General features: G+C 43.7%; 1 protein-coding gene across 1 annotated transcript in view; it reads left to right on the top strand.

Annotated features, from left to right (window-relative positions):
* Window positions 1-22,467, top strand: part of Syne2 (spectrin repeat containing nuclear envelope protein 2) — a 268,150-nt gene that overhangs the window by 59,060 nt on the left and 186,623 nt on the right. The window contains exons 17-29 of the mRNA XM_032907953.1: window positions 106-228; window positions 3,171-3,353; window positions 7,970-8,128; window positions 8,427-8,600; window positions 10,902-11,036; window positions 12,680-12,838; window positions 15,052-15,263; window positions 15,411-15,516; window positions 16,213-16,331; window positions 17,132-17,258; window positions 19,704-19,861; window positions 20,137-20,284; window positions 21,110-21,711. Of these exons, the coding sequence (XP_032763844.1) occupies window positions 106-228; window positions 3,171-3,353; window positions 7,970-8,128; window positions 8,427-8,600; window positions 10,902-11,036; window positions 12,680-12,838; window positions 15,052-15,263; window positions 15,411-15,516; window positions 16,213-16,331; window positions 17,132-17,258; window positions 19,704-19,861; window positions 20,137-20,284; window positions 21,110-21,711 (2,405 nt within the window). The remainder of the gene's footprint in view (window positions 1-105; window positions 229-3,170; window positions 3,354-7,969; window positions 8,129-8,426; window positions 8,601-10,901; window positions 11,037-12,679; window positions 12,839-15,051; window positions 15,264-15,410; window positions 15,517-16,212; window positions 16,332-17,131; window positions 17,259-19,703; window positions 19,862-20,136; window positions 20,285-21,109; window positions 21,712-22,467) is intronic.

The raw sequence follows: 22,467 nt of genomic DNA on the forward strand, positions 1-22,467 counted from the left end.
ATCTTAAAAGTATATTTAACTATATCTTTCCACTTACTGTTTTCGATACATATTATCAAAGAAGTAGAAACATGAGCGCTAAACTTACAAAATTAATTTGTATAGGAATTAAAACTGCCACTCATGAGAGTTCAGGACCAGCCCTCTGTGGACAGTTCTGGAACGAGTCTGTCTAAGGAGTCAGCTATGCCAGCAGAGCCTGGGAGAAGCTACAGTGAGGACATAAAGGTAAGGCTGGTACACTTGGCCCACACACAGAGGGATGATGTAGCTTTGTTACTTTTCCTCAGGAAAGGATGGTTAGAACAATGAGTAGGCATTGCTAGGTAACAGCCACAACACAGTTGATAAAGGACCTGCTTTCGTCGGTCCACTCATGGAGTCACTTCGCGCCTGTCCACCCACTCTGTGCTTCTATGTCAATAAAAGTAGACAGGACTTTTGAATGGTGTTAATCAAGTTTGTATTTTTTTTGGAGAACTTCTGACTAGTGTTTCAAGTGCTCCATTGGGTGTGTCCAACCTGGTGTCACCTACAGAGTTTACCCTCAAGAATTGAGTTACCTGAACAAACAGAAGCCAACCTAATGGTGTAAATTAGTTTGCGACTTTGTGCTGGGCCATCTCCTAGGTCTCCTCAGCCACATGCAGCCGGTGGACCACAGGCTGGGCACACCTGGCAGCTTGCAGCGTTGGCTAGCCACCAACCTCTTACTTGTGTTGCTTACTTTCTGTGGAAATGAAGAAAGTATAACTAATACTGTTTGTTGTGGTGGACAATTGGAGGACGGTAGACTGTAAGTAAGACTATGAAATGGTAGTCAAAGCTACCTGTGTGACCGTAATACCCATGACTTCAGATATGAGCCACACCGCAAAGCCAGCCGAATATCACCTTACATAAGTGATTTTGAGTGCCTTTAGCCAGCTGGCAGGAGGAGTGCTAATGTTTTCAGAAATCAGAATGCCTAACAGAGGGAGAGATGGCTCAGGGGTTGGGGTGCTTGCCACACTTGTTTAGTAGCCAAGTTCAATTCCCAGCCATCCACATGGTGGTCCACAACTGACTGACTCCAGTTCCAAGGGATTCAACACTCTCTTCTCACTTCTGAAGGCACCGAGCACACATCAGGTGTGCAAACATACATGCCGGCTATGACCTCTGGCTTCTCCACCCACACCCCAATTCCTGAATGACTCCTCAGAGGCTGATTATCTATTAGTAAAGGCCTAGGCCTTAAGCTAGGCTTCTTCCCAGATTAGCTCATAACTCAGTCGTACTAATCTGTATTTATGTTTGTACTGTTTTATCATGTGTTTGTTCTCAAGTCCGGATGGCAAATCTCACACCTATTTCCCAGAGTCTGTCTGTCTGTCTGTCTGTCTGTCTCTCTCTCTCTCTCTCTCTCTCTGGATGTCCCCCCTTCTGATCCTGTTTCAGTTTATTGGCTATCAGCTTTTTATTTTGACCAATCAGAAGGTGCCTCAGGTAGGCAAGAAGTACAAAAACACATCTTCACACAGTGCATATAAACATTATCCCTACACAACCAAACACTGATAGACATAAAATAAAAATTAAAAAAAGAAAAGAAGTGCTGGAGGGATGGCTCAGTGGTTAAGAGCACTCACTGCTCTTCCTGAGGTCCTGAGTTCAATTCCCAGCAACCACATGGTGGCTCACAACCATCTGTAATGAGATCTGATGCCCTCTTCTGGTGCGTCTGAAGACAGCGACAGTGTACTCACATATATTAAATAAGTAATAAATAAATATAAATTATATATATACATATATATATATATATGAAAAGAAAAGAATGCCTGATGGGCCAATAGCATGGAGATAGAGGTCTCACTTTGGTGGCATATAGGAAGCTGGGGGTTTGTCTGAACCAGTGAATGAAAACAAACAAAAAAGGAATGTAATCATAGAAAATCTGGAAGGGTCTCAGTTTATGTAACAGTCTTTAAAATATAAGTCTCTGAACCCTTAAAATGTTCATACACACACACACACACACACACACACACACACACACACACACACACACATGTGCATGTGTGTGTTGATACAGGGTCTCTCTGTGTAACGCTGGCTACTCTTGAACTCAGTAAGTAAGCCAAGCTGGTCTCAAACTCAGAGAGATCCTGAGTATTGGGATGCCTGGCTAGAACCAACTGTGACAGTGTTGGTTGTGCAAAGCTGCCAGCCTACAGAAGACTGAGAGTGTTAGTGAGAGCCCAGTCAGTTACTTCTGAAGATTTGTCAAAGCCTTCTTTATTATTTTAAATGTGTGTGTGTGTGTGTGTGTGTGTGTGTGTGTGTGTGAGAGAGAGAGAGAGAGAGAGAGAGAGAGAGAGAGAGAGAGAGAGAGAGAGAGAGAGAGAGAGTGAGAGAGTCTTGCTATGTAGCCCAGGCTGTCTTCAAACTCACAGCAATCCTTCTGCCTCAGCCTCCTGAGTACTGGTTACAGACATGAGCTACCATACACAGAGTATCCCTTTTTACCTTTTCCCCCTTTGAGACATAGTATTACTATGTAACCCAGGCTGTCCTAGAGATTACAGTCCTCCTGCTTCAGAGTACTGGACTCCTAAATGCTGGGATGTGTGACCTCGTGCCTGGCTCTGACTCTTTTCAATGATACTGTATAATTCCTGTTAGTAATAGCTACATTTAGCTGTCTACGAGTTTACTCAAGTTTATTCAGATTAATTTTCTAAACTTCAGTGTTACTTATAAAGTGAGATAATGCCACATAGCTGACAGAACTGATATGATTAAAATAGCATGCATTATCAGCCTTCTCACTTTTAAAGCGATGAGCACTTTCATATTATCACTGTCAAACCAAGATCTTACATCGCAAGCGTGCAATTGTGTGCAGACCAAATACGTGACAGTAGCTCTAACACAAAGCTTAGCTTTCTAGTAGGCTCTACAGTCTGGGTCTGTATAATGATGTCTGCTCTGTGATGCTCACACAGTGGCAGAAAACCTAACAAATGTCTCATTAGGAATAGATACCTAATAGTTTCTCTGTCCTGGTCATTAAGCAAGCACTATGTAACTTGGTGTTAAATTCACATTTTTTAGGATATGTGTTTATATCCTAATGTTTTCATATTGCAATGACATCTTCTTGGTGATTGTTCTGAATGTTGTAGGCTGTGGGAAAGCAGGAAGCAGAAGAGGAGGAGTCAGCCGGTCCACTGAACGTGTCCAAAGTCTCTGAAGAAGTTGAGGGACTCCTCACACAGGTGGAGATCTGGGGGTCAGATACCAAATCCATCTTGGATCTTGTTCGACATCAAGACCATGAGGATGGCTCCTCATCGGACATCTTGCAGGTATGGCCATGAGCATGTTTAAGAGGGAACATTCATGATTGGAAACTCTCGTGGGCTTGTGCTTTAAGATAAACAAAACAGGTTAAAGAGTAATGAGTCTGCATTTAGTTTTCCTTATCGGGAAATTTTATAATGGCCGGGACTCTGATCACGGATCCCTCGTCACATAGTATGCTTGGAGTGCCCTATATGCGTACGGTCTCATTTCCTGCCTATAATGTGGGGATTTGATATTCTGTATGAGAGGCAGGAAGATGAGTGCAGTCTGTCTTTGGTGGCTAGCTACAATGGAAACATACGGATCCCGTAATCTGTGCCTTGAAGGTTCTCCCATTTAACCACCATGCCCCCAACTCACTCACTGATGGAGGGTGACTGGCACGTTTGAATTCCATTCTGCATTCATCCTCCAGAGGTTGCCTCGAGTAAGAAGCCATGAGGTGCAGGTGTATCTCGGTATTACTTGGGATAACTGAGGATTTTAACTGAGTTCCAGCACAACTGTACCATCAGGGAGCGTGCACGTCGTAACTGGGCCAAGATAGGAAGTTTAGGAATAAACATTGCATACTTTTCTACACCTACGTTGCTGGAAAGGCCTATATATCTCAACCTGCAATATTTTCATTGTTTGTGAGGGTGATAACTTAGTAGTTTGAAAAGTATTCTTACAAAATAACATTAAAAGAACTTTATCTGCTAGTTTTTTTTTTCATTCTGTTTTTTAAAAATTTAGATCATCTGCAGTTTGTTTTAGTGAAAGACATGAAATACATTCCAACATTAAACAGATTCTTAAGATAATTTTAATTTTTTTTCTTTAATTGCATTTATTTACTTTGGCGAAGGATATCAAAGTAACCTTCAGGAATTGAATCTCTTCTTAAACCACGTGGGTCCCAGGGATTAAACTCAGATCATTAGGGTGGTGACAAACACCCTTACTAACACAGCCATCTTGCCGGCCCTAGAGTATAATTTTTTTGTTTCCATTTCAAATTATTTTAAGACTAATTAAAAACCAATAAAATGATCCTTCTTATAAATAGTAAGAATATAATCATGCTGTAATCACTTCAGTAATTAGAGAGTTAAGTAATCTATTATATCAAAATAGTAGATCATATATATATTTTATTTATTATTGGCTTACTTATATTTTTGGGAGTTGGGTGGGACAGAATTCATGCGGATGGGATGGCCTCACATGCCTGAGCTCCTGAGCCTTCCTGCCTGTACGTCCTGGGCGAACACTACAATGCCAGCCCAGAAGGTGTGTTTTAAGATTAGGTGGGCCTCTAAATAACATGGATGGTCTGTTTCTGTTTTTAAAAGAGCTGTGCTTTCACACTTTATACTTTCATATCCACAGAAAACTATCTGTAAGAAGAGAACATTAACTTCCTCGTGTGTCTTGGCCCTGCCTGTGCTCGGTGACTTAAAGTCAATGTTAAGGAGTGATTGGGGGTGAGGGAGGAGGCTGGAGAAAGGGGCCTTGTCTTCAGGCACTGCCCCTGTCTGTTCTATGAGCTCGTTTGTTACTTTTTATATAATCAGGAAAGAGAAAAAGTCAGATCTGAAGGGAATGTTCTAATTTCACAAAGATAAAATCGCCACTGTCCCTGGAAACCAGTCCGAGCTGCTTGGGTTCCCTGCCTGACTTCTGGTTTATCATATCCCTCCTGCTCCTGAGATGCTATTAACTTTTTTTTATGCTAACTTGAAGGCTAGAAAGTCATCGTTTACATATAATATTGAATTGTCTTTTACATGCTGTATTAGTCAGAGTTCTCTAGAGTCACAGAACTTGTGCATTATCTTATATATTCAGGGAAGTTATTGGAATGAGTTTCAGTCCTCAGTCCAACTTGCCCAACAATGGGCAGCTGTGAATGGGAAGTCCAAGAATCTAGCAGTTGCTCAGTGCCACGAGGCTGGGTGTTTCAGCTGGTCTTCTGTATAAGCTGGAATTCTGAAGAAGTAGGTTATCGGATGTGCTAGCAAGGAAGTGCAAGACAAACAGTTCTTCTTCCATTGTCCTTATGTGGGCTTCCAGCAGAAGGAATGGTCCAAATTAAAGATGTGTACCACCATGCCTGGATTTGGAACTTGCTCTGTCCCAGACTAGCCTTGAACTCACAGACCTGCTAGCCTGTGTCTCCTGGGATTAAAGACGTGTACTACCTTGTCTGGGCCTAAGCTTTTCCTGGCCATTATGCCTCAAACTCTGGATCATGGATGCACCCTCCATCTCTGGATTGTAGTTCATTCCAGATGTAGTCAAGTTGACAACCAGGAATAACCATCACATGTGCTTATTAGACATGTAATTCTATGTAGTCTGTGTTCTTTCATTTCAGTGTTTCCTTTTTTGGGGAGTGTGTGTGTGTGTGTGTGTGTGTGTGTGTGTGTGTGTGTCCCTGCATGTGTGTTACTGAGGACTGAACCTAGGGCCTTGAACATTGTAGGAAGGCACCTGCGATTGAACTATAATCTCAGCCCTTTTGCATTCTTTACTTTAAGAAGGAGTCTCACTAGGTTTCAGACTGGCCTGGAAGCCATTCTGTAACTAAGCAGTCCTGTCTTGGTGACCTCCTGCCTCAGCTTCTTGCTTGGCCAGGACTGCAGCCACGAGACTGGGATTTTCGGAATTTTCTTAATGAATTACATAAGCTCTTTGAACTCTGGTCTGTTTTCATCCCCATGGCAGTAGTTTTTACTAAATTATTAACCTTTTAATAGCGTGTTTTACAGAGGAAGCATGTGCCTTTCTGCAGTCACGTCTTTCTCTACCTGCACTCCTGAGTAGAGCCTGTCGTCGAGCAGCACGCTGATTTTCTTAAAGACGTTGTTCTTCACTGAGGCCTTGTATTTTACAAATCAATTTCTGACCCATCTGGAATTTACCTTTGTATGTTTTAAGACACAGTTGTTAAAAGATTATTTTAGTAGTCGTTTTCTCTAATACCATTTATTGGATCCCCTTCAAGTTTGACTAAAACAATTTTATTTTTAAAAGTTGTTATTCTCCCAGTTTATTTTTATTGGCATTGTATTAGCTCTAGTTTTTATTTTATTGGAATGTTTATAAAGAATATTCTATCTTTCAGGTTGGGGAATTTTTCTTCTGTGATATTGTTGAAAATATTTTCTGGTCCTTGGAGCTGGGTCTCTTCATCTTCTTCTATTCCTGTTGTTCTTAGTTTAGGTCTTTTCGTGTTATCCCAGATTTCCTGGATGCTTTGTGTCAGGAAGTTTTTAGATTTAACGTTTTCCTTGCCTGATGTATCCATTTCTTCTATGGTATCTCCTATGTCTGAGGTTCTCTCTCTCATATCTTGCATTCTGTTGGTGATGCTTGCATCTGCAGTTCCTGTTCCTTCCCTGGGTTTTCCGTCTCCAGGATTCCCTCAGTTTGTTCTCTTTATTGCTTCTATTTCCGTTCTTACATCTTGAACAGTTTTATTCATTTCCCTCACCTGTTTGATTGTATGTTCCTGTATTTCTTTAAGGGATTTATTTGTTTCCTCTTTAAAGGCCTCGAAAGTCTTCATGCAGGTGCCCTAAAAAGTGGAATAGGGGCTGTCTAGGTTCCCTGCTGTTGGATTCCCTTTCCCTACCTGGACTGCCTGGTTGGACCTCAGTGGGAGAGATGTGCCTACTCCTGCTGGGACTAGATGCCCCAGGGTGGGGTGGTACCCAAGAGGGACTCCCTTCTCTAAGGAGAAGGATTTGTAAGGGTAAGACTGGGAAGAGAAGTGGGTAGGGGGCTGTGATCAGGATGTAAAGGGAATAAAGAAAAATTCTATATAAGATCTTGTCAGAATCTGAATGTGTTAATATAGTCGTCCAAATGTTTTAAATTTTATGCTTTATTATTTTACAGATATATTTATTCTTTTTTGCTTTTTTGGTTGTTGTTTTTTTTCTGTTTTGTTTTTGTTTTGTGTGTGTGCGTATGTGTGTTTTGAGATATATGGTCCTGGTTGTCCTGGAACTTACTGTATAAACAAGGCTAGTCTCAAACTCAGAGATCTGCCTGCCTCTGTCTTCCAAATTCTGGGATTAAAGGAATGTGCCACTACACTTGGCAAGATTTATGATTTATCTGTGTGTCTGTGGGGGGGGGCATCTCTGTGTGGTTTCGAGCACATGCTGTTATGACAGAAGAGGGTGTCTTCCTGAAGCTTGAGTTACAGGCAGTTATTAACCATCTGATGTGGGTATTGCGATCCAAACTCAGGTCCTCTGCGAGAGCAGCAAGCGTTCCTTATCTGTGAGCCATTGCTCCTTATTTATTCATATTTTGGGGTAGTACTGCTTGTATTCCAGCTTGGCCTGGAATTTGTGTAAGCTAAGGATGCCCTTGAACTTCTGATCACAGCTGTGCTCCAGCACTCCTGACTTTATATGGTAAATGGAACTCAGCTGCACGCGTGTAAAGCAGGCACTGTCCCAACTGAGCCATATCCCAAGCTCAAAATGTCTTTAACAAGAACATTTATTAGAATACAAGTTTGCCTCATTCTGGATTAATAGTTATTGTTTTCTAGTTTCCTGACATATGTTAGTGTGTGACTTAGAATATTTACTGCAATCTCTGCTTTGTTTTATAGTATCTTATTGCTAAAGGCTCTGTGCATGAGGAACTTCTGGCCAGAACCGAAGATGCTTTACAGAGGCATGATCAAAGTGCTTCAAACCTGGAGTCCTTCCAAAATGTCCTCAGAGCTGGCCTTCAGGCCAAGATTCAAGAAGCTAAGAAGGAAGTTCAGGTCTCTAGTTAATGCTTTTTATTTAATCAATTTATTGCTAAGAACCAAATGGTTGATGGGTGGGCCAAGAGGAAGATCTGGCCAGAATCTTGGAAATACTTTATAAAAATATTAATTTTACATTATATTTTATTTCCTTATAATGTAGAGCATATTGGAAAACAGAGATGTTTTCAATTATTTATTTATATGCCTGATTATAAGATAAACTACTAGAAAAATTATTGGAAACACAGGAATTTAGTAAGAAGCCGGCTCAGCGGTTAACTTGAGAATTTTTTATTTTCTTCCTTCGCAGATGACCGTGGTAGAATTGTCTGCCGCGCTGAGGAACTTAAGTGATGGACCACTGGGGCTAGACCTGAGGCTGAAGGTGGAGGAGGCACAGAGGGAGCTGGAGTCCTCCATCTCCAGAGCTGAGCAGTTACTTGGGCAAAGAGAGAGCCCTGGTGAACTCACTTCAAAGTACAAGGTGGGCAGCCTGTTCCCATGGAGACGGTTATCCACTCCCCTGTGCTTGAGGCCTACCTGCTGCCTTCAGTGAATTACAGACAGAACTGCTTTTTAACTTGAAAAGTTTTCCCGGTATTAGATGTTGCTCGCCTGATAGTATTAGGAATAAATATTCAAGTAAAGGACAGTACAGAGAGCACAGCTGATTCCAAGATGGAGAAGTTTGGTTTCTCTGACTTTTTTTTTTTTTTTTTTTTTTAGTGTAAAATGAATGTCTTAATTCAGTACAACCCAGGTCCTTGACTTGCTAAGGCTCTAAATGGGGAAAAAAAGTGCACAGAAGCACATTGTTAAACTCTGTGAATATAAATACTATTATTAAATTCCTTTGAGAAAATTTTCATAATCATGTACTTATCTGTAACTTAAAGACCCAATAGTGTTGTTTTGTATAGAGAGGGTTTGCTTCTTGTGGAGTTTTTTATTTATTAGTTTCTAGGTGTGTGTGCTTATGTCTGTATTACCCATCGTAGTTTCATTGTGACATTTTCATGCATGAAAATATTTTTCTCAGCCCTTCTCACACCCATTGACCTTTCCTTTTCTCAGCTAGTCCTCCCTCCCACGTGAGTCTGTGTGTGTGTGTGTGTGTGTGTGTGTGTGTGTGTGTGTGTGTGTGTGTGTGTGGCTGGCTGGCTGGCTGGCTGGCTGGCTGGCTGGCTGGCTCTGTGTCTGTGTGTCTGTGTGCTTGTGTATGTGTCTCTGTGTGGTGTATGTGTGGCTCTGTGTCTGTGTGTGTCTGTCTATGTGTGTGTCTGTGTGCACGTGTATCCGTCTCTGTGTCTGTACGTATGTGTTTATGTGTGTCTGTGTGTCTGTTTGTCTTTGTGTCTCGGATGTATCTGTCTCTCTGTCTGTCTGTCTGTCTCTGTCTCTCTGTCTCTGTCTCTGTCTCTGTCTCTGTCTCTCTCTCTCTCTCTCTCTCTCTCTCTCTCTCTCTCTGTGTGTGTGAGTGGGAGCCTGGACAGCTTTCCAGTGGCACACTCCTGGAATCTCAGAGCTTAGGAGGCTGAGGCAGGAGAATCTTGAGTCCCCAGTCCCCTTTTACACTATCTAGTAGTTGGAGGCCAGCCCGAGCTACATAAGATTCAGAAAAGCAAGAAGTCACTCAGCCAGTTAGTTGCTAAGGTGGATTTCAGAAGAGTCCAGAAAGACTTGTAAAGAAGAAGAGAGATTGGCTGGAGAGATGGCCCATGGTCCAGAGCACCGTTTTTTGCTGAGGACCTGGGTTTGGTTCCCAGAACCTACACTGGGAAGCTTATAACTGCTTGTAATTCCAATTTCAGGGGATCCAATAGCCTCTTCTGGCCTCCACAGACACCTACATACACGTGGTCACACACAGGCACACAAACACACCTGTGCATAAATCAAACACATGAATGAAGAAAAGAGAAAAACAAGTTGAGTTTCTAGGTGCGGGAAGAACATCAGCTTTTGTCCCATAGTCTTAATTTGAGGCTGGGGATTCTCTGTTTTGGACTGGCATTTATCGAGTATACATTTTCATCACAGAAGTCAGACCAGCCCCTGGCGGGTACTATCCCGACAGCCCTGAACTCCACTGATGGGAAGGTCATGTTTTCAGTTATTGGGGAAAATGGAGTGAAGGGTATTTTGATGTGTCTACAGTTGGTGCTTATTAACTGTGTATTGTGTGAATGAACAAGTTTCTATCCTATTTGATTGCCTGATCTTTCCTTCTTCTGTGGACTTCAGCCCTTCTCAGAAACTTCCCAACCTGTTTTTGCTTCTGCTATTCATTGGTTACCTGAGCCAGGTTCCTGCGCTCAGAGAACATGACAGGGAGGAGCCAACACAGATCCAGCAAGGCTGTCCCCAGCTGTTTCCTGCAGCTTTTTAGGGTGACCTGTCTATGGACTGTCTGTGGCCTGGCCTTGGGCAAGACTAAGTTAATAATGAGGTAATGAGTGGTACTTCCTGGCTATACAACACTGCTCTTGCATAGTATGAAATATTTGCCACATAAATCCTACAGTAAACTCTTGCCTTATTGTATGCTAACTTGATCGTTTTGAATACCAAGAAAGTAAAGACCTTTCAATAAAACATAGTTTGTAATCTTTTTGAAAGAAGTCAAGCTATGGAAATAGGTCATCAGTCTCAACTTAACTACAGAATGCCCCCTGTGAGTATTCATCACTGTCAACTCCCTCTACGCTCCTTCCTGCTCACGACACACCAAGTTAGCTCAGAGGGTCTGGCAGTATCACCAGATTTTCATAATTTTTCTTTTCAGGAAGCATTGGAAATTTTTAATGCCAATAGCCTGGCCAAGTATCTTCAAGCTGTTGAAGAACTGAAGTGTACCGTTCCTGGCGTCGTGAAGCTACAGTTGGAAGAACAGAGTCGAGATGCGTGTGCCAAGTGGGAGGTGAGAGCCTCAGGGCCTTGGACTTGTGGCTCTGGTCCTGTGCCCGGTCATCTTCAGAGCCATCACAGGCCTCCTCTGTCTACTCCGTGATAGGTTTGCATTAGAGGTGCTGGTCCCAGGCTGTTTCAACTGGTGTCTCCCTCAGCCTGTGGTTCACCCTATAGATCTGAGGGATGCTGGACGAAGAGGAATGCCTACATGGTTTCTCTTTCTGCCTCTCCACAGTGTCTCAGCAGCAGCTTGTCTTCTCCAGCATGGGAGGATCATGGCTCTCTCTTCCCTAGGCTCCAGGAAGTCCTCAAGCCCAGGGGCAGAGAAGCTTCCTCCTGCTGCTTTTTGATAGACCGCCTTTTCCTCTTCAGTTTGACTGGTCTAAACTTTCATGCCTGGAGCCATTTAATTTCCCCAGAATGAGAAGTCGGGCATGTTTCTAATTTCCTGACTGGATCCTGACTGAGATAATACAGTGAAGCTGGTGTCCATGCAGACTTCCCTAGGCAGGGAGAGGCTTTTGTGGAGGTGAAACTGGGACCCTGGGCAGGTTATTGAACTTTTAGAAACTTCATTGGTAAAATGAGAGTAACACAATTTAACTGGCAGGTTATTACCAAGATTTACATGTGACAAAGAGGATATGTTCAAAAATGACAATTATAATATGAATATATGTGTCTAATGAGTAGAGTCAGTTCTCCATATCTTTGGGCTCTGTGTCCATGCATTCAACCAACCGTGGGTCAAAAATGTTTTCGTCTACTCTGAAGGTGTGTGGCCTTGTCTCCCCCACCCTGCCCCCCATCCACGATTCATTAAAGAATACAGTATAACAGTTATTTGCACAGCATTTACATTATGTTAAGAATTATGTATAACCTCGAGATGACTTGCAGTGTGTTGGAGAATGTGTGTAGATAATGTGGCACTTTTTCAAAAAGGACTTAAGCGTGCTCAGATTTTTAGTATCTCTGTTGGAGAGAGGGTTCTGGACCAAGGGATGTCTATGTAATTAGATTAAAATCTATTAATGCTTTTCAGACAAACTTATTTTTTGTTTTGTTTTCTAGACAGGGTCTCATCTGTAGCCTTGGCTGGCCTGGAATTCACTGTGTAGACTAGGCTAGCTTCGAACTCATAGATATCTACCTGCCTCTGCCCCTCAAGCGATGACTTTGGATGGGCTGTTATTTCAGGACAGTTTTCACTTCAAGGAATCAGTGCAGACAGCTCAGAGAGTTTGAATTTGTCCCAGTGAGTGAGCCAATATGGTGTTTTATTAGCCAAAGCCTGTGCTTCCTCAGATTCATGCCGTCGCCTGTGATTCTTTTTGTCTGCCCCAGGACATTTGTCATGTATCCTTAGCTTAGATGTCTTTTTAATGTCTATCCTCCCCAGACTGTGGCTTTTCTTTAATTTTCTCTACAGCATCTTTCAGTTTAAAACACATTCTTTTAGTTGTTAGAAAAAGAAATGGGTTTAGGATCTGGGATGTTTTAAAACACTCTTCTCAAAGATAAAGAGGGTGAATGAACAGGTTGTACAGGCTTTGCTTCCTTTTTCTTGTTACTATGGCCGTTTCATTGTAACTGGAAAGAGAGACAGTGCATTGTCCCCTTGTGATTAACACACTCCTTTGTCCTTTGCAGCCTCTCCGTCACGAAATTTCTTTGTATCTCCAACAACTAAAAAAAGACATTGAAGAAGGAAAGCTTAGAGACAATATTGCAAAACTTGAAAAGCAAATAAATAAAGAAAAGAAGCTTATCCATAGAGGGAGGACCAGGGGCCTCCACAAGGAACACGAGGTAAAGCCATGCGTGCCCATCGCTGGTTGCCTTCTGTTGGCTGTGTAAGTTCACGGCCTCTGATTGGCTGTGCAAGTTCACGGCCTCTGATTGGCTGTGTCGTGGAAATCCCTTGAGTCTGCTTACTCCCCTGGTCTCCCCTGGTCAAGTGCTCAGTCTGGGCTCTGACTGGATCCTGTGCTTTCTTCATCAAAAGGGAGAAATCTCAGCCATGAGTTTTTGTTCCACGTTTTGATCATGATGGTTGGGTACTGCCTGCTCCTGAGACTGCTCATCACTGCCTCAAGCATTGCTGTAGAACAGATGGTTTTATAAGGATATGGGGTCCCTTGCTGTAGTACAGATGGTTTTATAAGGATATGGTGTCCCTAGCTGTAGTACAAATAGTTCTTTAAGGACATGGGTCCTCAAAAGTAGGGCTTTTGTGAAAATGAGCTAATCGATTCATGTAGGAACCTGGGGGCCAGCCTGATGACTTCTTTTTGTCTGCAGCCTATTTGAATGAGTCTGTGTGTTTGATAGGGCTCAGTCCTCTTTGCATTTCTTCTTAACTGTCAGTTTCTGAGGCTCTCACAATGTTACTCTTGCTTGCACAGACATCTAGATACCTATTATATATGCATATATAATATATGCATATGATATATAAGATATACGTGTATAATATATACGTATATGTAACATATATCTGTAACACGTATATGTTTATATATGGAGCTATAGTTTTACTATCCTTTACAAATTTTTCCCATTTTCCTTACTGTTTTAGTTTTTGGAAAGGACAGTCTGCAGTTTTCACTATTTGAGTCCATCCTTACTGTGAAATTTTATAAGACTATTTGTCTGTTTATGGCTGTGCCCAAGTCTTTCTCTGGCAGACCCCCTCTCCAACCCCCATTTCTACTGTCTGCTCCTGCCTGATGGGCATCACGATATTCTCGGAGACTTTAGGTTCCTGGGTCTGGAATGGAGCCTGTAACCTCGCCTCTCACACTTTCACACTTTGCTCCCTTCCCTTCTCAGCATCAGGCTGGGCTGTGCCCACGATCTTCTCCTTCCCCTTCTCCCATTCATCTGTAGCCCAGTTACTGAGAAGCGAATTCCATTAGCACAGCAGTGTCTCCTCTTCCCACCCTGTTGCCACTTCCCTTATGTTGTTAGGAAGAAAATGGCTTGATCATCTTTCACCACAACAGTTTGCTGGTTTGTGGAGTAGGGAACAGTGCTGGGGATTGAAAACCAAGGCATCATGCACATAAGATGGGCACTCTACCAACTCAGAGATAGCCCCGGGCCCCAGAACTAGCCTTTCGAAGCACAGATCCCATTTTACTGCCTCCCAGTGGTAACCCTCTCCCCTCTCCAAGGATGGCCCTAAGAACTTCAGAAGGATCCAGGACATCCTTTAGTGTCCCTCTCCTAGCCTGGGTACTCCAACAGCAGCAGGGACCTGTGCTCTCAGAACATTTACTACCTGTCATCTTCCGTCAGTGGTGGAGATGACTTCTCTGTGATGGCTGTGCTAAGTGTCAGCTTGACAGAAGCAGAGTTACCTGTGAGATGCGTCTCCGGGCATGCCTGTTGGGGGGTATCTGGATTGACAGATGTGTAAGGCTGTTCCGTAGACAGGGGATTCTAGACTGTTAGGTGGAGGAAGTGAGCTCAGTGCTAGCCATTCTTTCATTTCCTGGTGGTGGGAGCAGTGTGACCAGCTACCCCCAGCTCTGCTTCCTGGCCTTCCTGCTATGATGGAGTATACTTGGAACTGTGAGATAAACTAAACCCTTCCTCCTTAAGTTGCTTTCGTCAGGATGTCTGGCTATATCCACAGGAAGAGAATCTAAGACAATCCTCCAGTCACCCTTAGAGATCTCCTCGTCCTTTTCCACATCCAGCTGGGATGGCTCCCTCTGTGAAGCAGGCAGGTGGCGGTGTCCTCATAACGTCATGAAGTTACAGGCCATTATTTGCATGTCAGTTACTGAAATGGGACTCTTTTAGGGCCGACTCCCTCATTGCTTTTCCCTCGTCCCTGTAACCATACTCAACGCACAACAGACAATGGTCCATAAACCCGTGACGGTTCATAAATCCGTAACCATACTCAGCGCATAGCAGGCAGTCCATAAAAGAGCATGCTGTCAGAGTCACACACACACACCGCGAGTTTCCTTTGCCCTCAGCTGAAGCCCGGCTTTCCCCTCCTCCCCCAGGCTTGCTTTTCTCCGGAAAGTATTGAGTGCCAGCTCGAACACCATGTGGGTGCCCTGAGGGTGCTGTGCGAAGAGCTGGCTTCACCAGAGGATCAACAAGAACTGAAGAGAGCACTCCGAGATTATGAACAAAAGATAGAGAGACTTCTGGAATGCGCTTCTGAGATTCACACCACCCTCCAGTCTTCCCAGGAAGGGGCGCTGAAGGAAAGGTTAGTGCTTCATGAGAAGAGCAGTGACTCAGAACAAAGCCAGAAGAAGCCATTTGCACGATCAAATGACATTGGATGATCATGGCCGTTTTAGGTTCCATATTCCTCCCCATCCTATTTTAATATGCAATCGTGATTCCTTCCTAGGGCTGCCTTGTTCACAACCGAGAATGGCGGAAGGGATGCCCATGGAGAGGCAGCGCATGGCAAGGCACCACTCGAGATACCAGATAATCAGCTGTCGACTGAAAAGGTGTTAAATGGGGTGACATATTTCACAAATAGACTCCATATAGGTTCAGTGGGCAAGCATCCGGTTCTCATGAGCATCGGTCTAATCACCAGTTAAGCTTTCCCACTTTATGAAAGGAAAGGAAGGCTGCTCCTCAGAGAGTCACAACGATGGCAACCAAAGCTGCGGTGTGCGTAGCAATCTACCGAGAGTGTCCCAGGGACTCTGAGTGAATCCTGAGGACAAATTGTGTCTGCTACTGCTGAGGCGAAGGAGGCTGGCCTCGGTCGTCACAGCCAGCCGCATATGTTGAGATGAACAGGCTCATTTAGCTTCTCGGTAGAATGAATTCTGTTTCCCCTGGGAATTGGATTTGCTAAATTGCTGAAGGCAGGGTGGCTGGCATTTGCCACATACCACAGTGTGGGGATGAGGAACGCTTGTGTTCAGGGCTTTCACCTTTGACTGAGCCCGTGAGGTCTGGTGCAGGTCGGCACAGGAGCCTGACAATATTCCTTTATCAGTTGGGAGGTCGCAGTCGGCACAGTAGGTGTCGTCTGTGTGAGAAGGTTTTGCTCCGAGCAGAGACATTTCAAGGACTTGTATTCTTCCCTGATTCTGGATATGAAGAACCATCCCTGAGCATGAAGCATTTAAGTTTGCAGACATGTAAATGTGTTTAAGTAATCGTCTTTATTATTTTGCATATTTGCTTAGGCGATGGAACCCATTAAGAATTTTAGCCAGACGTCAGAATTAAAGCCTCAGCAAGAAGAAAGCATTTTGGAGAAGGAAGGAAAGGATTGCAATGCTTCCCTGAATGACTTACAGGAGAGGTAACTTCCTTGTAAACAGTGAGCATCACTGAAAATCCTTCACCAGTGACAGGCAGCATGCGATATATATGATACCTATACATGTATATATCACACATATAATATGTGATCTAGATCGTATATATGTGATATGTAACACGTATGTATATGATATATAAATTTATATAGCGATATATGCACAATATGATATATCTGTACATTTATATGTATGGTAAATATACACATACAACATGTATGTATATACAGACACACACACTTATTTGTAGCATGTATGTGTGCATGTGTGCTTGGTGGCAGGTACCTTTAACAACTAAGCCGTCTTGATACCCCTGCTTTTACAAAAAATTATTTATTCATTTGTGATGTGGGTGTGTTGGTGGGTGCGGTGTGTGGAAACAGACGACACCTTATAGGAGTCCTTCCACCATGTGGGTCCTGGGAATCAAAGTCAGGTCATCAGGCTTGGCTGCAGGTGCCTTTACCCACTGAGCCATCCTACCCGTCCATGCTATGTATTTTTAAGACTTGGTATTATTCTCTAGTTGTAATTTTGGCATGTGGTTCTGATTTAAGCAGAAATTCCTTGGGCATTTCTGTATGTACAATTGATAGTAATTAAGTTTTAAAATTTTTAAATTTTAATGTTTTCAATTCATTTAAACTTTTTGGTTGAACAAGCGAGAAATGGGTTTCCCTGAGACATTCCATGCAAATGCATACATACATATCTCATTATACTCTGCTCTGCCCTCTGTACCCCTTCCCCGTGCTAAGTCATGGAACACTTAAATTTCCCCCAGGTATGACACACAAAGGGCGATCCTTGAGCGACACCTGCAAGACAGCGAGTCCAGGGTCATGTCGGACTTTCCCGGTGAGACTGAGAGAAGCAGCGCCTGCCTGCAGGGTAAACTGACAGATCTGCAGGTAAGTTCTGAGCATTACTCCTCACTGCAGCAGGCTACACCCATGAATATAGCTGCGGCAGCTTGTAGAGGTCACGTGCAAGGTGTCTCTTTGTCAGACAGCATTTCTCATCTCCCTCTTGCCTGGATTTGTTTTCAAGTATAAAAGCCAGGACAGGCTTTGGTTCAGGGTCTTCATTTACTGCCTTGTGATCTAATTTTCACTGTCCTCCCATCTCCTGTAGTGTCCTCCCACTTCCTGCAGGGATCTCCCACTTCCTGTAGTGTCCTCCCACTTCCTTTTTTTTTTTTTTTGTTTTTCGTTTTTTGTTTTTTTGTCTTCCCACTTCCTTCAGGGTCCTCCCACTTCTTTCAGTGTCCTTCCACTACTTGCAGGGTCCTCCCACTTCCTGCAGGGATCTCCCACTTCCTGTAGTGTCCTCCCACTTCCTGCAGGGATCTCCCACTTCCTGTAGTGTCCTCCCACTTCCTGTAGTGTCCTCCCACTTCCTGCAGTGTCCTCCACTTCCTGCAGGGATCTCCCACTTCCTGTAGTGTCCTCCCACTTCCTTCAGGGTCCTCCCACTTCCTGCAGGGATCTCCCACTTCCTGTAGTGTCCTCCCACTTCCTGCAGTGTCCTCCCACTTCCTGCAGTGTCCTCCCACTTCCTGCAGGGATCTCCCATTTCCTGTAGTGTCCTCCCACTTCCTGCAGTGTCCTCCCACTTCCTGCAGTGTCCTCCCACTTCCTGTAGTGTCCTCCCACTTCCTGCAGGGTCCTCCCACTTCCTTCAGGGTCTTCCCACTTCCTTCAGTGTCCTCCCACTTCCTGCAGGGATTTCCCACTTCTTGTACTGTCCTCCCACTTCCTGCAGTGTCCTCCCACTTCCTGTAGTGTCCTCTCACTTCCTACAGGGTCTTCCCACCCAATTCAGTGTCCTACAGCATTCTCTTGGTTTCCTGGTTTCCTTCTTTTTATTAAGCAGCTCTCGGCCACACCTGCCATCTGGCTCCTCTGTTTTTCATGGAGGGGGCTGAACTCATCACATCTTTGGTGGATTAAACAAGTTTTTAGCATGGTTAAGACATGGTTAAGACTTGAGACTTCCCAGTGACTGAATAATGAGTTGTTGGGGGGCTGGGGATTTAGCTCAGTGGTAGAGCGCTTACCTAGGAAGCGTAAGGCCCTGGGTTCGGTCCCCAGCTCCAAAAAAAAAAAAGAAAAAAAAAAAAAAAAATGAGTTGTTGGAAATGCACATGTGTCTCCAGGAAAGTGAAGGACAAGTGAGCCTGTTACTCCTTCAGCAGGATTCTCTAAGGAGCCTTAACTAGAGGGCTGAAGAGAGCTCAGGGGTCACAGACACTTACTGCTCTTGTAGAGGATGCAGGTTTCCCCCACACACACACACACACACACACACACACACAGAGAGAGAGAGAGAGAGAGAGAGAGAGAGAGAGAGGAGAGAGAATTTAAAAGAAAAAAAAGATGCTAAGAAACTGAATTAGAATAGTACAGAAATACAAATGCTTAATTAAAAGCCACAAATTAATTTCATTCACTTATTGGGGGGCAAGGTTTTACTATGTAGATCAGGCTATCCTTGTTCATACAGATCAATCTACTTCTGATTTGTGAATGTCGTAATTGAAGGTTCGTCGCCTGTCATCCCTCCCCATCTTTCATTGATTTCTTACATATAGAAACACTTATTTCATTCCAAGTTTTCTTTGAGTTCAGAATGTAACAATTTAGTACTCAAAATAGAGTAGCTTTTACTACATTTGTATGTGTGCCTGTGTGTGTGTGCATGTGTGTGTGCATGTGTGTGTGCATGTGTATGTGTGCATGTGTGTGTGCGTGTGTGTGCATGTGTGTGTGTGTGTGATGTGTGTGCGTGTGTGTGTGTGTGTGTGTGTGCATGTGTGCATGTGAGTATGTAGCTTTGTATGTGTGTGCATATGTGTATGTGTGCATGTGTGTGTGTGTGTATGTTTGTCCATGTATGCATATGTGTGTGTGCATGTGTGTGTGCTGTGTGTTGTGCATGTGTGTGTGCATGTATGTGTGTGCATGTGTGTGTGCATGTGTGTGTGCATGTGTATGTGTGCATGTGTGTGCATGTGTGTGTGCATGTGTGTGTGCGTGTGCATGTGTGTGTGTGTGTGTGTGTGTGTGTGTGTGTAGGTTGTGCATGTCACAGCATTCATGTGGTCAGAGGACAGTTTGCCTGAGCTAGTTCTCTCCTTTCTCCAGTGAGTCCCGGAGGAATAGACTTGGTGATAGCTACCCTATCTGTTATCTTCCTTGCTGGTCCCTGGGTGAGAGTTCTTTACCATTGTGCCCTATAGAATAGCTCCTATCCCTATAGGCTCGGATAGGCTGGTGAGTGTCTCCATTTGTGAGAGAACGGTAACTGAGCCTTTGACCCATGACCTGAGACAGTGACTCATTTATCTCACTTAGGTTTTACAGGCTGACACTGATACTTGCTGGGATGAGTTTGAAGTCACTTCACTGAATTTAAAAAGTCTGGTGAGCGACACGGAGAAGCCTGTGCTAGCCCAGGAGAGAGACTTACTAAAGGGGAGTGAACAGGCTCTTCACGTTCTTCTTAACACCAGGTATACCTCAGGTTTGCTAACCAAGGACTTGGTGCATGGCTTAGTGTGTAAGTTACCTTAAGCGAGACTGTCACTCGACTGTAATATCTTAGGTAGTTATCACAGCCCGCTTTAGATCTGTGGGTTTGGGTTTTAATGTGTTGGTTTATATATGCCATTGTGTATATTTTACTGAGTAGCCATTCCTTGGGGAATGGCGAGGTTAGGATGTCTTTATAGGGTAGCTTTTACCATTTTTCCATCTTTTCGTCACCTCTGGTTTGTTTTTACCTCAGAATGGAGTCCCTGGAGATGGCGCTGCAGATAGTGCTGCCTCTGGAGAAGGAGTGCTCTCTCCTGTGTGCCTCTGACCTGTCCCTCTGCACAGTGGCTGTCCAGGACCTGCATCCCCTTGAGATTGATGGTGTCTACCAGAACCTGCGGGTGAATAAATTCTCACACTGTATTTACAAGACCTTCCATTCTTCAGAGACATTCAAAGATTTTTAAACGTTTTTTAATCATAGTGTAGATTTAGAATATAAACTGTGATATAAATACCTTGATGATTTAGACTTGTTATTCATGTCTGGTTTCTTCTATCCGTTGAAATTTAGAGGTAGGTACCAAGGTGTAGTGGGATATTTTATTTCAACTTGGAATAAAGGCTTTCTTATGAATGTCTTTAGTGACTGAATTTCTAAACATTGTAGTTGACTCAGGCTGAGGCTGGCATATTCAGTTTACTCATACTGGATCCCATTTAAATACCCCTCCCATTGCTGTCAGACAGGGCCCTTCACTGTTGATCTGTAATTATTTTCTATGAAGTATTAGATCCACATACTTGGTTTCTTTTGGGGAATCCAAGCATGAGGAAGGTGTCAGGTAAGGAAACAATTGGCATCAGCTCATTTGCCATTAAAATGTTTGCTGATTCGGAAAAGTTCAGGTTTGGTTAAACTCAGAAACATTTTTGTAGATCACGGTCAGCACTCAGTTTTTCCTCTGTGTGTGTGTGTGTGTGTGTGTGTGTGTGTGTGAGAGAGAGAGAGAGAGAGAGAGAGAGAGAGAGAGAGACAGAGACACAGAGAGACAGAGACACAGAGAGACAGAGACAGAGAGAGAGAGAGGGTGAGTGAGGGAGAGCATATGAACATGAATGATGAATGAATGGACACAGGTGCTCATACGTGTGCATCATGCACGGCATTCAACCCAGGGCTTCTCCTTCTCACTGTTTTATGGTTTTATTTTGTTTTACTTTAGGATATCCGAGATTCCATCGCAAAGCAGATTAGAATCTGTACCAATTTGGAAGAGCCGAGTGACTCCGTACCAAGGGCGTTACACACACTAGATCAGTGTGTGATCCAGGACATTGTGCTGAAGTGCAGACTCCAGCTGGAGACCATGAACCAGAAGGTAGAGATGAGGGAGGATGCCCTGGATGCTCTGGAAGGGTTTTTGGCCTCTCTGAGAGCAGCTAAGCTCTCTGCTGAGCTCCCTGCAAACCCTCCTGCCTCAAAAGCACCAGAAGATACCCCAGCAGTGAGAAGTGCAGAGGAAGACATTCTCCTGATGAAAGAGAAGGCCAGGCTGTTGGATGAACGCTTAAGGACGCTTGGCATCAACATTAAGGATGCCGAGGAAGGGGAGAGTACCACCTGTGAAAGACTTGTTGGTGCATTGTCAGTAAACTTAGCAGCCATGGGCGGCCGGAGAAAAGAGGAAGGACCTACTGAGGACAAGAAGTTACTGGAAGCTTGTAGTTCCAAAACTCATGAGCTCTTTAAAAACATTCAAGACATCCAGAATCAGATCAGTAAAATTGGCCTTAAGGATCCCACTGTTCCAGCTGTGAAGCATCGGTAAGAAAGGGGTTCTCTGTCATCTGTGTTGACACTCGTGGTACTTTCAACACTTCTGGATCTTCTGTTTCTGTCTCATCCCTCTAACTGTTCAGTGTTCAGCATTCCTTCCAATAGACTTTCACATAAGTTTACTTTTTATTGGTAAGGTTCCTCTACAAATGTTCCTATTTTCCTCTGCAATGTGTCATGGACATGGGACAGTGGAAGAAGACATGGGTAAAGGACATAGTTCTTTTCAAGCTCCTTCATTCTTTGTGTTCATTGTGGTGTTCCCTTAAGGGTAAAAGCCTAGCAGGTCTTCCAGAGTTCATATTTGCCTCAGTTGCTCATCTCAGTTACATTTTATCATCCTTGTGATAAAAGATGGACAGAGGGGCTCCACAGAAAAAGCATTATTGGCTTGCCCTTTGGGTATTAAGTAGGTCAGGGCAGGGAGGAAATCCTGGCCTTCGTTGTTTAAGGCCACTGCAGTCAGGAAGCAGAGAGCCAAGGATATTAGTGTTCAGCTCATTGTCTTGTTTTGATCCAGTACAAGAACCTCAGCCTCGGAATGATGTTCCCCACAACTGGTGTGGGTCTTCATGTCTCATTTATTCTAGTCTAGGCCACCAGCACAAGTGTGGGGCAATTCTTGGTCCTGTCAAGTTGACGATATCAGCCGTCAAAAAAAAAAAAAAAAAAAAATGAAAGAGACGGTAATAGAAGGCTACATGCCATCCCATGTCCCTGTACTCCCTTATTTCTTTGGTCATC

This window comes from Rattus rattus, chromosome 7, assembly GCF_011064425.1.
Source record: "Rattus rattus isolate New Zealand chromosome 7, Rrattus_CSIRO_v1, whole genome shotgun sequence".
Taxonomy (NCBI): Eukaryota; Metazoa; Chordata; class Mammalia; order Rodentia; family Muridae; genus Rattus; species Rattus rattus.